The sequence below is a fragment of the Sturnus vulgaris genome, chromosome 8, assembly GCF_052056855.1.
Source record: "Sturnus vulgaris isolate bStuVul1 chromosome 8, bStuVul1.hap1, whole genome shotgun sequence".
In the NCBI taxonomy this organism is placed as follows: Eukaryota; Metazoa; Chordata; class Aves; order Passeriformes; family Sturnidae; genus Sturnus; species Sturnus vulgaris.
The window spans coordinates 26,422,013-26,436,303 of NC_142250.1; the positions used below are offsets into that span (position 1 = coordinate 26,422,013).

The 14,291-nt window shown below is 45.4% G+C and overlaps 1 protein-coding gene across 4 annotated transcripts in view; it reads right to left on the reverse strand.

Moving 5' to 3' along the window:
- The window catches only part of SH3PXD2A (SH3 and PX domains 2A), a 248,612-nt gene that overhangs the window by 145,152 nt on the left and 89,169 nt on the right, over nucleotides 1-14,291 (reverse strand). For all 4 annotated transcript variants that reach the window (XM_088169293.1, XM_014883770.2, XM_088169292.1 and 1 more), the window contains exon 4: nucleotides 4,366-4,442. In XM_088169293.1, coding sequence (XP_088025419.1) covers nucleotides 4,366-4,442 — 77 coding nt within the window. The remainder of the gene's footprint in view (nucleotides 1-4,365; nucleotides 4,443-14,291) is intronic.

A 14,291-nucleotide genomic window follows, 5' to 3' on the forward strand; every position in this document is an offset into this window, starting at 1 on the left:
TTTTTTTTAAGGAACAAAACCCAAAGAAGTGCTAAGAAACTCTAAGAAATGGTAAAAGAAAGTGCAACCAAGGGTATAAAACCAATGAGGATCCTTCTATTAAATTTTGAAGAGTAGCAACACTGCTTAGTGAGACAACTGTCTCTTCAGCAAATATACAACATTCATCATGAACAAGTCAAGGCCAACACAATTCCGGTGAGCAAACAAAAGGTGCACTGAGGAAATGAGAAACACCACTGCCACTCTGCAAGGGGAAAATGCAAGCTTCTGGCATTTCCAGCAAGACAATTCCAGGGCAGAGCTGCAACAGCCTGAAGGAAAGACTGCAGGGTCAAGGGAAGAAGTGTAAAGACAAAGAAGAACACAAAAGACAGAAAGGACAGGAGAGTGACATTCTTCTGGGGATGTGGAAACCAGAGGTAAATGCACACAGCTATAAACAACAAGCATCTAGGAACAGCAAGGAACTTGCACAGGAAAGGTGAGAGATAAAAAGTGCCAGCAAGCAGAACTCAGCCTTGCACAAGCAGTGAGTGCAAGAGTACTATCAGTAACAGCACGTTTCCTGGCTTGGCGTGCACAGGCAGACGTGCAGTGCTCAGCCCTCACACGTCCCTCAGGAGATGGCCTTTATGTGTCATTCCAGCCTGAAATGATTCTGTCTCTGTATTACAGGTTACAGACAGTCTTGCAGAGCAGGTGACTCAAAAGGCTATTGAAAAGCTGTAACATTAGGCAGGGTGTGAGCAGGCAGTCAGTGCTGGGGATGGCCAGCTGCTCTCAGAGCACCAGCCCACCTGTGGAAAGCTGCTGTGTGCCACACAGCAATCAAAGCCAGCAGAGCAGCGAGTGAAGGCAGGGGTTCATTGCTTAAGGTTACATGAGCCAGAAACTGCTCCATGGGACTGTATCACAGCTCAAAGGCTTCATGGAATACATGGGATAAAACCCTGCAGGTACTCATAACGAGTGCTGTGGGTTGCATTTATGCAGATATGTTTATAAAGAACTGCTGCAGAGATGTGTATATGTAAAGATGCACAGTACGTGTGTGTGTGTATATGCACAGAATGGTATTCATCCCACTGAACTTTATGTGTCTTAAATGGGAGACTATCACACTTGTCTATCAACTTGTATCATTGCTAGAGAAAGAGCAGCATCTTCAGAGGGTGTTTGTCTAGCCCCTGCCATAGGTGTTTAGCTCTATAAAGGGTAGAGAGAGAAATGTCTGTGTACCTGTCTCGACATGTTCAAAGATTAAACCTTGAAAGGAAGGCAGGACTGAGAGATCAAGAGAGAGGTAATTATGTTCGTGAAGTATGGTCTCTCTAACAGTGAACATTAATAAAAGAATGACCAGTACTCCCTGGCACTGATGTGGCTTGGTCATTTAATTTTTATTTAGGTGTGTCCATTTGGGTACCCAAGCCTCACTACAGAAAAGGCCCTAAGCTTCTACTTAAAGCCATATCCAGCTTTATGGGACAGCATGAAGGCATGTGACAAATTCAGGTTAGTGTTTATGACAATAGGATGTTACACCTTAAGGTCTTCCCTGCACAAAGATGCTTCCCTCAATTAGGATCAACATACACAAATATGGAAGCCAGCACATTCTGGCCTGTGTCTTCCCAGAGAGCTGTGAAAGAACAGAATGATGGTTTTGTGAACCCACTGACCTGAAAGGCCTTCCTTGAAGACAGGATGGTGCATACTGGACAAACACTACCAGAGGTGTGTTTGAGACATCAAAAACCTCATAAATAAAATGCCCCTTGGGAAGGGAGGTCTATGAAGTTGCTCTTTCTTTCACATTGGCAAAAATTCCTAAACAAATTTAGAAAATCAGGCCCAATGAGCCCAGAAGACCTTAAATCACACTAAACTAATTCCAAGCCTACAGTTAAGAGGGAAATCATCCAGAGAGACTAATTCCAGTGGGCAGCACACATTTACTGGCAAAACACAGTCTGTTTGGTAACTTGCTTAGGTTACCAGTAAGGACATCCAGACTCTGCACTTTCATGTTTACAGATGAGAAAACTCCTGGAAATCTTCCTGTATACCCCACTCCTCTCGTTTTCATTGCAACTTCAAAGTTTCTTACAGCCTTAGCAAAACCACTGGCCTAGTTACCTCTGTGATGGCATTTCTCTAAGCTGCTACAGTACATTGGGAATAACCCAGGCATGAGGGGCACAGAGGTTGAAGCTGTAGAGGGATCATGCCCTTGATACAGAATCTTCTGCAGACCTCCCCTTACTGGCAAGTATCCCCACAAACTCTAAGACAGCTTCTGCCTGTTCCTGGCACAGAAACCACAAACACATCTACACAGCAGGACCTGCTTCCCAGCCATGCAAATTTCCACACTCACAGACAGTTTGCAAAAACAACACAACAAATGGTCAAACATTTGCATCCCCCATTTGTGCTTCAGCTTTACAGGACAGGTGAAATGGACGGAGAACTCTTATCTTGCAAAAAAAAAAAAAAAAAGCCATGAACTTTGCATTTGAACCTGCCTCCCTCCTCTGCTGCCACACAGATTCCAGTGGATAGAGGTCTATTGTTTTGTCAGCTTCACCCACATCATTCCAGCATAATTCTCTAATTTTTTCATATTTTTCAACCTACCCATTTGAGGAGTAACATGGGACATAAGCTTTGAACTGTTATAGAAGTGGGACTGAACTTGTCAAAATTATGCTCTTGCTCTACAGTTCCATTCAATTCTCTAAAGAGTCCAAACGTCCACTGGAGAGGGGTAGAAAAGCAGAAAAAGGCTACAAAGGCAAATTAAATACAAATGACAGTAAACTGTAAATGAAATAAAGACACTAAATCAGGCACAAGAAATGTATGTGCCAGAGACCACTGGAATAATATTCTGGAAAAGTCACTAAAGGTCTGTGATACTCAGTGCTAAGAACCACTGTGGCTGCTGCTGGAGACAGGAAGCACTGGGCTGGGGGAAACTGGGCTAATCCAACACTGCAGGGTCTCTGTTCACAACAGCAGCATCTATTAATACATGGATTAAGTAAACAGCTTGGCTTCAGGGACATATCCAGCCATGTCTGGGCAGCAGCAGCAGATCTGAACCAAAGTGAAACCATTCTATGATTCTATGACCTGAGCCAGACTTCTCCAAGAGAGAGAAAAGGAAATGAGGAGAGCAGGAATCACAGCACCACAGTGTCAACGAATGTGCCAAAAGCCACAACACATCCCTTGGCCATGACCAGTGCAGCCCCAGCAGGCCTGGCTGGGTCAGGTCAGGTCTGTCTGGGGCACACACAATGGGGTCCCAGAGAACCAGCTGTCCCTGGTCACTGCTTTCACTGCTGGACGAGAAAGTCCCTGCTTTCCCCACCAGGCATCTGCTGGGTGAACCCTGACATCAGCCAGCCCTCGCTGCTCCTGTCGCCGGCAGTTCCTGTCTGAAGGAGGGCGGCTGGGGACCCAGTGAGACCCTACATATTTCAGAAAGAGCCATTTGGCTGCCAACAGGAAGACAGTACACTAATTGTCACACAAGAAAGCCTGATCTCATGAGAGAAGACTTTAATCACAGCTTCCTCACCCCCGGGGTGCAGATGGCATGGGTTTCACCACCACCACCACCACCCCCAGCACGCCTCAGGCACTTTGGCAATCTGCTTCCAATTTTGGATGAGCAAATGTCTGACTGGAGAAGTTCTTGGGAATGCTTTTTTCCCCCTCCACCTGCCTCTCTGACTTTCTAAAAATGGAAAGAAAACCTCAAGGGAAAAAAGAGAGGAAGTCTGGGGTTTAAATAATGTGTTGATGGACTCGATACCTCTGTGAAAACTGGGAATCCTACTTCTTTAGAAATTACTTTTATTCTACTGACAGAGAATTAATTATCATCAAATCATAAACTCTAGAGTAGAAAGAAAAGATTAGGTAGCTTAATCTTCTTCTCAACAGAGTCATGCTTTTTTGTCCAGCAATAAATTTCGAGGCTGTTACTCATGAGAAGAACTTCTGTGGCACCAGGGAACAGATAGGCAGAAAACAGAAGAAAACACCACCTTAGTTGTGCCACTCTGCCTGCTCAACTCCTGAAGCATCAAGGCTGATGTAGAAATAAAATCCACATTTAGGCTTAGAGCCTTTACTGAGTAAATGAGGCACCAAACCAGTACATAAAGTTTGCCAGGGAAAATGCTGCGAGGACTCGGGGAACAAACAGCAGCCTGTTCCCAGCCTGTTTCCACCTGCCCTGTGAGTCCTGGTGGTGTTTGGGAAGGACCATCCCTCCCTGTGTCCCTGTGATGGATGCCAGCACTGAGCCCCCAGGCAGGAGGGCTGCCCTGACCCCAGAGCCCTTACCCTGCAGTACTCGTCGATGGGCTTCAGCCTCTTCACTGCTACGTCTCGGACATGGCTCCGCCGGAACAGGATCTTGCCTGAGGAGAGAGCACATGGAAGGGGAGGGTTAGGGACATCACCTGCCATGGGGGATTGCACAGCAGCACCAAGCAAAGCAGGCAGGGCAGCAGACAGAGTTTTATCCCTGGTTCCAACCATGGCTGTCAGCATGAAACCTGGATGACTGCCAGCACAGTCCTGCCTCCGTGAGCTGCTGGAAGGGGACCCAGAGACTTATGGGACAGAGGGGGGGTTTCTGATTTCATCCTGTAGATTGCACAAAAGGTTTTGGTTCCTTTGTAGTGATGGCACTATCCTGGAATGGGCTGGCTCTATGTTATGGCTCTCTCCTAATTCAGGGTCACTTTGGCATGTGCATGCTGGCTGTGCAGGAAGCATCACTGGGCTCCAGCTGCTCCCCACTCAGCTGCCTCCCACTGTGGATGCTCCTGCCCTTCCAGGCAGACAAACCACACACCCAGCTCACAAGCAAATACAAGACTGTTGGTGACAGAGCTCTTATAAATCTACACAGAGAAACCAAATAACAGAAGAAAAATAAACAAACTCCTTTTTTGAAACAAAAAAAAAAATAATAACCTCCACGTCCTTACTGGTTGACATTTCTGCAAGCAGTTAAGATTAAATAAACAACACGGTTTTGTGTGAAACTGATTGTAACAAAGTTTATCAAAATAATCTAGGAGCTGAGTTTTCCCCACACACAAGGATGTCATAGAGTTGGTATTTTTTTGGCTAGAAAGGATTATATCTTCATATCCTTTTTTGGTGGTTTTCTTTCCTTTTCCTTTTGTGCTGTATTTCATTTAATATAATGAAACAAGAATAAATTGTATGTTCTCCTTGTGGTAGAAGAAAACAGTATCTGCCAGCATTATTTAGTCCATGAAATGTCTATGAAAAAAACCACATCTATACCACACCCTGCTCCAAACTTCTTCTGCCAACAGGCAAATAAGGTACTCATCCATAGATTGTGAGATAAGAAACTGGACTAAGAAATCAAATCAGATCCAAAATCTGAATATATGGCTTTGACTTCATCTGATTACACAATCTGAGAGGTTAATGAAATGGCAGCCTTTGATAGTCCAGTAGCAAAGGCTCTAAGTCTCCCCCAGACACTGCCCCTTTTGGTTGCCTTTTCCTCCATAGCTGCCAATCTGGAAGGTGTCAAAGCCTTTTGTTTCAGACAGGAGAAAGTGGTTTATCTTTATCCCCAATTCTGGCAACAAACCAGTTTGTGCTGTGAGGCAAAGCCATTTCCTGGTGCCATCAATTTATCTCTCTGGGTTCCCTGTGGTTATCTCATTACTATGCTGATGTTGAGCCATTCCTGTGGGATGTGATGCCTTGTGGTCACAGGAAATCTTCAATGGGTGTCTGAGACATTGCATCATCTCAGCTTGAGCAATTTAGTCAAAAGCAGCTGGAGAAGGAAAGTGACACTTCCATATTCCTGCTCTGACCTTCTCTGGACACACTGAAACATTCTTGCTTTCCTTCTACTCCGGTAAATAGTGAGAATTACCTGCTTTGAGGAACACTTTACTTGTACTGCATACCTGCAATAAATTGCTTTTTGAGGGGCAGAAAGAGGTAGGGATAGCTATAGAAAAAGGAGTAGTTCCTTTCTCAGTGCTCCAGAAATGTTGATGTGGGAGATATTGGTATTTTTTTTGCAACTTTTATAAATATACTGCAAAAAGAAAACTACATTTTGGAAGCATTCTCACTTTCTGACTTTCCTGTTTTCAGTTCAAGCCATGAGTTGAAAGTTGAACAGGTGACCATATAAAAACATAAAGGAACCAAAGATTTAAACACATGAAAGATCTCCTGTAAATGCAACTCAGCTTTTCTAAAAGTAATAATAAAGAATGTTATATTAAACAGACTACAAAAAAGACCCCAGGATATGATGAATCTTTAATAGTCCTTAAATGGAGATGGAAAATATCAGGGCAGCTGTGGTGTTAGGACAAAACAAAGCCCAGAAGGTGCTTCCATTTTAATCCTGTCAGCAAAAGGAAAATTTTCCTTCTAGTACTGGAAACCGGAAAAGGCTCGATGAGGCCAGTGGGAAAGATCTGTAGCTGCCTAGTCCATTATGGCATTCAAAGCTGAGATCTGGAGAAGACTGGGTATTTTAGAGCACCATGGAGCTGCAGTCAACAAAGGAAAAACAAGAAGAAAAACAAGGACACTGTAAACATATCCAGTTCTGAGGGGCAGCAAGGACCCCTCACAAATTCTGGAGGTCTTCAGGGAGAGAAGTCTCACTGACAGAGTCAGCAAAGCACCTCTATGAAGGGACAGCTTCCCAAATGCCAGCTTCTTCCCTTGTCTGGGAAGACAGACCGTGCTGATAGAAGCTCAGTCAAAGCCACCACAACTGCAAACCCAGTGCAAGTTACTAGTGCTCTCTCCTGTTCCCCCTTTTCTCCTGCTCTTCCTCTGAAAGCAAGGGAGGTCCCACGGGACTGGAAAAGGAAGGGAATGTGAGAGACCCATACTGTACACTCTTTACCTTCTCCAAGTGAGTGCAGACCCCATCAATGGAAAGCTTTGCTTAACAAGGGAGGAGGGTCACCACAAATCCAGGGAAGGCAGAGAGCTGGGCAGCAGGAGCTCATCAGCCAGCAAGGAGCCCTCTGGACAGCACTGGAAGGGAGCATTTTGCCCAGTATCAACATCAAGTGGGGAAGTTCCGGGGTAGCTGGTAAATGCAGAACAGCCCAGGTAATTTCCTCACGAGGGTGGAGCAGTGGCTTATGTTCCACTTGGCTTTTCGCAGAGGAAAAGGAATCTGTAAGGAAGGGATCTATCCTCTGTGAGTACACAGAGTGCTGCTTCCTCTCTCCTGAATTTTACTGCAGCTCTTTTAAGCCTCCTCAGGCACTACAGCCCCGTTTTACAGAAGGATGAGTGGCTTTTAACCATACTGCAGCCCAGCTAGGAAATGAACAGGAAGTCTGTCTCAATTCAGATGGGAAGTCATAGGTTACACAAGATGACTCCGTCTCATGCAAATATTTCATTCACTGGTGTGCCAGGCTTGGACAGGGCCAAGGGAGGTCTGGCACATGTTAGCAAGGGCTCCAAAGACAGCAAGAATTGGAAAGAGAGACGTGGGAAAGACAGGGCTCCAGCTCTGCTGCTAATGCAGGATAACAGTATTTATTTTTATCATTTTTTCTTTAAAGAAAATATTATTCCTAGGAAATTAACATGGATAAGAGGCAAAGTATCAGGTTTAATACAGCAGAGGACATCTTAAGTCATCCCTTCATCTGTGTGTGTGCGTGTATACATATATATGTATATATATAGTCTTTAATTTCACGACCACACACCTCTTCTCTCACAAGACCTAAGTTTCCTCCTGCATACACAGTGGGGTGCACAAAGTGGGAATAATAAAACTATGCACGAGACTGTCTATCTGGCAGCTGCTGATTCTGTAAGCTGTATCCTCAGAATATCACTTTATTCCTGCATCACTTCATACTTGGAGTAACATAGACTTTTAACAAGTGCCACGAGGTTTAAATGCATCCAAACACTCTGGAGCTCCCATTAGCCCACAGGCCTGTGCTGAGTACACCAGAAGGGTCCACAGCCTCATGGTTTGCAATAGTCAAGGATGTGGTTTGTACAGGGAAGAAGCCCAGCTCCTGTGGGGCTTGGTGACATTGTGGAGCATGGTCTTGAGGACAGCACCAGGCAAGAAACACTGCAAGTCCCTGAGGGGATGCCTAGCAGGAGAATCCTGTCTTTCCTCTTCAAGAAAGGGGGACATATGGTACACAGCCCCTACAGTCACAGCAGATACCAGCTGTCAGCAGCCACTGCCCTTGGCTGGTGATGGGTAAGCTCTAAGTCACTAAAACAAATCTCCTGATCACACCTTTCACCACCAAGGAGAGCTGCTGCATACCTCGGCCTTGAGACCTTCTAGGGATGCTTTTATCTTCCCACCATTGTGCCAGTGGCTCAGTCCTGAGCTGCCAGCTCTGCTGCTCCTTTGGAGCCAGACAGTGAGTGGCAGCTGCTGCTGCAGGGGCAGCAAGGAGGCAGGGAAATTGTTTTTTTGCTCCCTTACAAATCTGACAGAGAACAGATTAAATTCTTGGTGTTAATCTGATTGCTGAGCTTGAGTCTCATTTCCAGGTATGTCTGGGTGATGGATTGGCCTAAGCACATCAGTTGTTTGATGCAAAGAGCCTCTGCCAGAGACTAAGAAGAGACCAAACACACCATCAAAGGGATGATGGACAAATGCATACTGACGTTTAATCTTGAATTTCAAGTACCATCACCACACTTTAGAATGTAGTACATGAAGCAAGCCATATGATAAATATTCTACAGTGGACAGCCTGAAGACTAATGGGAGCATTTAAAATACTTTAATGTCTCATCTGATCTACGTTTAAAAGAGACATATGCTGCCTTGACTACAACTCTCCAGCTGTAGAGCTTCTGTCAGATCTGTCACCCAGGAGCAGGACAGAGCTCCTGCTTCTGCCTCTTCACGTTGTTCTCGTTACTGGGCTGTTGATTCTCTGCCTTATTTACCTGAAAACCTGGGAGGTTCCAGGTCTGAATGTATTGCCAAGCAATATGTTTAACCCAAGACCAACTTCTCAGAGGTACTTGGGGATTGAGATCAGACTCTTTCTGCAGTTACACTGCATCAGTAAACAAAAATGAAGAATTTAACCCTCATGCAGTGACAGGTTCTCCTTTTGAGCTAAAAGCTTCTTCCAGTGTAACTAAACTATTTTGCTGTTCAAGTATTTTTATGAAGGCTTCTAATTCTTACACATGGCTATTTGAATTATTTTTATACACCAAATAAGCACAGGCCTGCAATCAAATATGACACAAATTCCCCTCAACTCACTTAACTGTGACATCCACCTTAGGGCTCTGCCAAAACTCTCAAGCACCTGACACACAATCTATCTCCCAAATGGGGCATCAAAACATGCACTGCCAACTTGCAGTGTAAAACAGACAAATCAACAGCACAACACTATGGAATAGAACAAAAAATTTATTTTTCTCATGGAAGTACGTGTGATTATCAATCAGATGGCGATCTGATAGCAGCCAGAAGGGAGGTGTGTTCCTTACAAAATATTATCTTACTTTTAAATGGGGATTCCAGTTTCCATGGATTGTTTCACCCATGATTTCCTGGAGTCAGAAAGTCAGTGCCAGGGTCCTAACACTGATGGCATTTGCTCCTGACAAAGAAAGGGGAGGGAAATGATTCATAGTGTTTCCACTGGTGGGAGGGGGAAAGGACTTTTTTAATAAGTAGAAACTCGTGACAGAGTCAGAACTGTTGGCTGAACTTATCTTGCCAAAGAGCCTCAGCTGATAAAGGCCTTTGCTAATCAGCAGGAATTACTATGGAAGGTGACAAGAGGTGATGGAGACAGATGGGGCAGCCAGGAAAGCCACACAAGCAATAACAATATTGCTCTAGATGTGGGGGATGGTGGGGCCAGTGTCCTGCTGCCCTTGGATCCTGTTTTTAATGTGTATAAGCTGCAATGTTAAAGAAAATCACAGAAGAAATAAAGCATGGGAAGTAACATGGCTTGTATAAGACTATCATCAGGAAGAGAAATCTTCCTCCATTAGAAGTGATAAGCAATATGCCCTTACGTGAATAATTAGGAAGGAAAAGCAAGTGATGAGGCTGGATTCCCTTCCAAAGAGCTCCTACCTCTGAACCTGGCTGTTTTGCAGTGTCTGGAGGGATAGCTATTATCCTCCAGGACAACAGCATCAGCTCCAGAGCAGCTTTGCTAGTACACACTTTGTGAATTCAAGCATCAGGCCAGCTGGAAGGAGAAATCCATGAGCACTGAAATTCAGGAGTGACAGATGGGGGCCATGGGGTGCAAATCTCAAGCTATGTTTGTAGAATATTTTGCATAGGCCAAGAGCTACTTCATATTGTTCTGTGTCCTGCTGCTATCATCCAAAGAATCCATTGCTGCTGTAATCTCCTCTTCAGATGTCCCAGTTGCAAATCTCCCACCTCTCCAAAGCAAAACAGGAATCGTGGTTACAAAGTTTGGTTTGGAAAGGGCAGGCAGAAGTTGCCCAAAATGATCCTTTCGATTTTTTTCACTGTGGGGCACCTCCCTGCACATCGGTCTGTGAGCACCAGCAAACCCAGAGATCTATCACCACTTCACTTAAAACAACTTTACCACCAGAGTACAGCAAAGTAAAGCATCTACCCCACACAAGAGGATCTCAGTATAAGCACAAGTCCCCATAACCCTTAAAACTGAACTTCCCAGTCTGGGGGTGGTTATAAAAAGTTGGAAGTGTTGATTAAGTGGGTCAGCTCTTTAATTTCTACAGTGAAATTGGTGCCTCCTCGAACTACACAGCTCAGCTTCTCCTAGGGGGAAAGTGAACTCGTGTGTAATTGCTGGTTGCAAGTGCTGCATTATCCTGCAAACAGCCAAGAGCTCTTAATTGCAGAAAGCAGTCAGTGTGTCTGAGGGCAGAGGGAGGAGGGTGTTCACACCTGCAGCCTGCAACTGGCATACCCTCACCTGGAGGAACCAACACGAGGATCATTCCGAGTCCCACAGAGACAAGGAGCCAAAAGAGGGTCAGGTTTTCAAAACACCTGAGAAACGATGCCTTAGGAAACAGCAGGGCTTCCTCACACAGAGGATGCAGGAGTGTCCTGCTCTTTGCATAAGCTTTGCTACACTGCAGCAAAAGGCACAGAAAACCAGGAAAGCCTATGCAGATCCAAAGCATCGTCCTTATCTATGCATGCTTCTCCCCTAAGATAAGAATCACAACCACTGCTCTCTTTGTTTCATTTTGTTGAACATCCTCCAAAAAGATCAATTTCCAAATATCCAAAACCAAGTCATTTAATGTGCAAAAACACTGAGGCTTAAATAATGATCGAACTATCTGGACTCTGCACTAAACTGACCAGGGAAACCTCAACCACTGCATCTCATTGCTGAAACACTTGGTTTTCCTCCTGTATCAGCTGGCGCCACTGTCCTGCCTTTACCAAGGTAGTTAGTGGCTCCTAACCTGTGATTTCCAAATCATTAGGGCTCCACAGTCTGCAGAGCTATGTTCCAGAGTACCTTTCACTCCCTGGGCAGTGTTGGAATGATGTGGATCACTGTAGGTTGGCCCAACAAGTTTGGGAAGCAGCAGTTCCTGTGGGTATTACTCATTTGCTGGTGAAAATGGTTGTTTCATCTGAGCTACTTCAGTGCCTGACTCCTGAGTAGGACAAGGCAAGAGCCTCTCAAATGTCTCTGTACCACCTTAACCATAAAAAAATACTCTTCCTAAAGGGCTAGACCATGCCCCTGCAGCTACACTAACAAAACACTTCCTCTGCTCTTTCCAAACCCACATCTAGTACCACCTTGCTCACTGGGATCTGGTGAAGTCACCAGGTGTTTTCCTACTGACACTGAGTGGTATGGACCCTCAGGAAAGGACCATATGGTCCCACCTCAATCTTTTAAAGCAGAAGCCTTAAGGAACAAAGCCTATTAAAACATTTACACTCTCTTATGAGACTTGTCATTCACACAGGAATTGGTGTGGCACTAAGGCTGAGACACTACCTCAGAGGGCCTGGGCCAGCACCAGCCTTGCTGACAGGGAGCCTTTGGGCTACATCCACTGGGATAAGAGACCCTACAGCAGGATCACTGCAGGGAGATGGATGTGCACCACACCCCTGCCAAACTACACTGGAAAAGCACAGTAAGGTCCTAGCCACATCCTCTGGCATGATGGGCAATAACACTGCTTGGGAGACTCCACCCTTAAGCTGGTTGAGAACTGGAGCTCTGAATAAAATAATATTTGCGCTCATATCACGGAGATCAAAGTTATTATTACCGGGAGGTTGGTCATGCAGTAACGCGGTGCCACAGCGTGTGTTCTTACAGGAGCATTGCAAGTGGAAATTGAGGGGTAGGGATGCAAAGGCGGCTTCACAAGGTCACAAAATGAGTGCACACTAATGAAAGCCATAGAGCCAGTCCTTAGATCCCTCTGCTGATCATATACAGAATGAAAATACATTTACCTTGCTACCTAGGGCCAGAAAAATCTTCCTGTTAATTTATTTTCATTGAAAACAAATTCTAAATTTCTGCCACGGAAGAGGCAAAACTCTCTCCAGTGGAAGACCTTGGTTAAGTCATCTGCCAGTTTATACATGTCCCATATTTTAGGAGGTGAAATTCAGCAGTCAGATTGGCAGGGACAGTGCTCCACAGAGCAGTTGTGGTATTTGGAAGGCACCAATTAACACAGAAATTAAATAAAGAAATAACATGACAGCAAACAAACTAGGTGTCTGTGCTTGTCAGAGGCTGGAACTCACCACCTAGGATTTTGGAAAACTGTAGTACGAAATTAAATCCCCCGTGCTCCGCAAAACAGAGCAGAGTTCTTGTTTCCTAAATCAAAGTGCTCTCCTGGAGTCCTCCAAGTGAAACTGCTGACTAGTTTTAAGCTGAATTTTCACTAGATGACAGCAGGCCGTTCAGAAGAAGCTGCTGAACAGCAATCAGACCAAAACTGGCTGTCCCCTGAATCAAGAAGCTCATCTGCAGACCAAGACACCATCTCAAACCACAGACATCATCCTCTGGTTCCAGACACATCTCTTCAGTGTGTCTTACTTAGTTATTAAGACAATCTCTGGTGGGGATTTCCTGCCTGCTCTGATCCCTGATAAAGCTACTGCTGTTTCAAAGGCTCACAAGCATGCACTTTAAAGCAGGGATGACCAGTTCCTGTTTCAGGAGAAGGGAGACAGGCATTTTTATTTCCAGCACACGTTGGGACTCTGACTGATGCAGCCACCTTTGCACCAACCTGTGCCTTGCCCTGCCTCCTCAGAGCCTGCAGTGCAATAACCCAGCTGGGACTTGTGCCCACAGGTATTGATTGGATCTGGCTGAGATGAAGATGATTTTTTCCCATAGCAGCAAAGCACGGTGCTGTGCTTTGTATCTGTGGCTAGAAGGGTGTTGATAACACCTCAGTGTTTTGGCTGCTCCAGAAGCAGTGCCCACAGAGCCTCACAGCTGTCTAACATTGCCATCATCACCACCAGAAGGCTGGGGTGGGCAAAATCTTGGGAGGGCACATAGCCAGGACAGTTGACCCAAACTAACCAAAGGGATATTCCAAACCATATGACATCAGCTCAGTAGTGAGAGCTGAGAGAAAGGAGGAGCATCCATTTTTTATAACACTTGTCTTCCAGAGTAACCATTACACTTAATGAAGCTCCACTTCCAGGGTAGTGGCCAGACATGGCCTGCTGATGGGAAGTAGTGAATAAATCTTTTGTTTTCCTTTGCTTCCACATGTGACCTTTGCTTTCGCTTTATCAAACTGCCTTTATCTTGACCCACAAGTTGTTTTTTCCCATCTTATTTCCCCCCTGCCTGTCCTGCTGAGAAGGAGAGTGATACAGCAGCTTTATGGGCACCTGATGTCCAGCCAAGGTCAACCCACCACATCACACTGCCTGATGAAACACCTTTGGGTCATGTCTGTGGCCAGGCCACCCAGCAGCATCTCGGCTCTAACTCCTGAGGGTGCAGGCAGGCACACGATGGTCCACGTGGGCACAAGCAGCCTGCACCAACATGAGCCAGCCTGTGGTCACTTGGCTTCCTAGGGACAGCAAAGCTCACTCACACTGCTCCACCTCGGCTGCACGACTGCAGGCACTCACACCAGCACTTATCACGGCTCAGCCAATGCACAGGAAGAGGGAAATTATTTTTTAATTACTTATCTGATAACCAGCCTCCTTC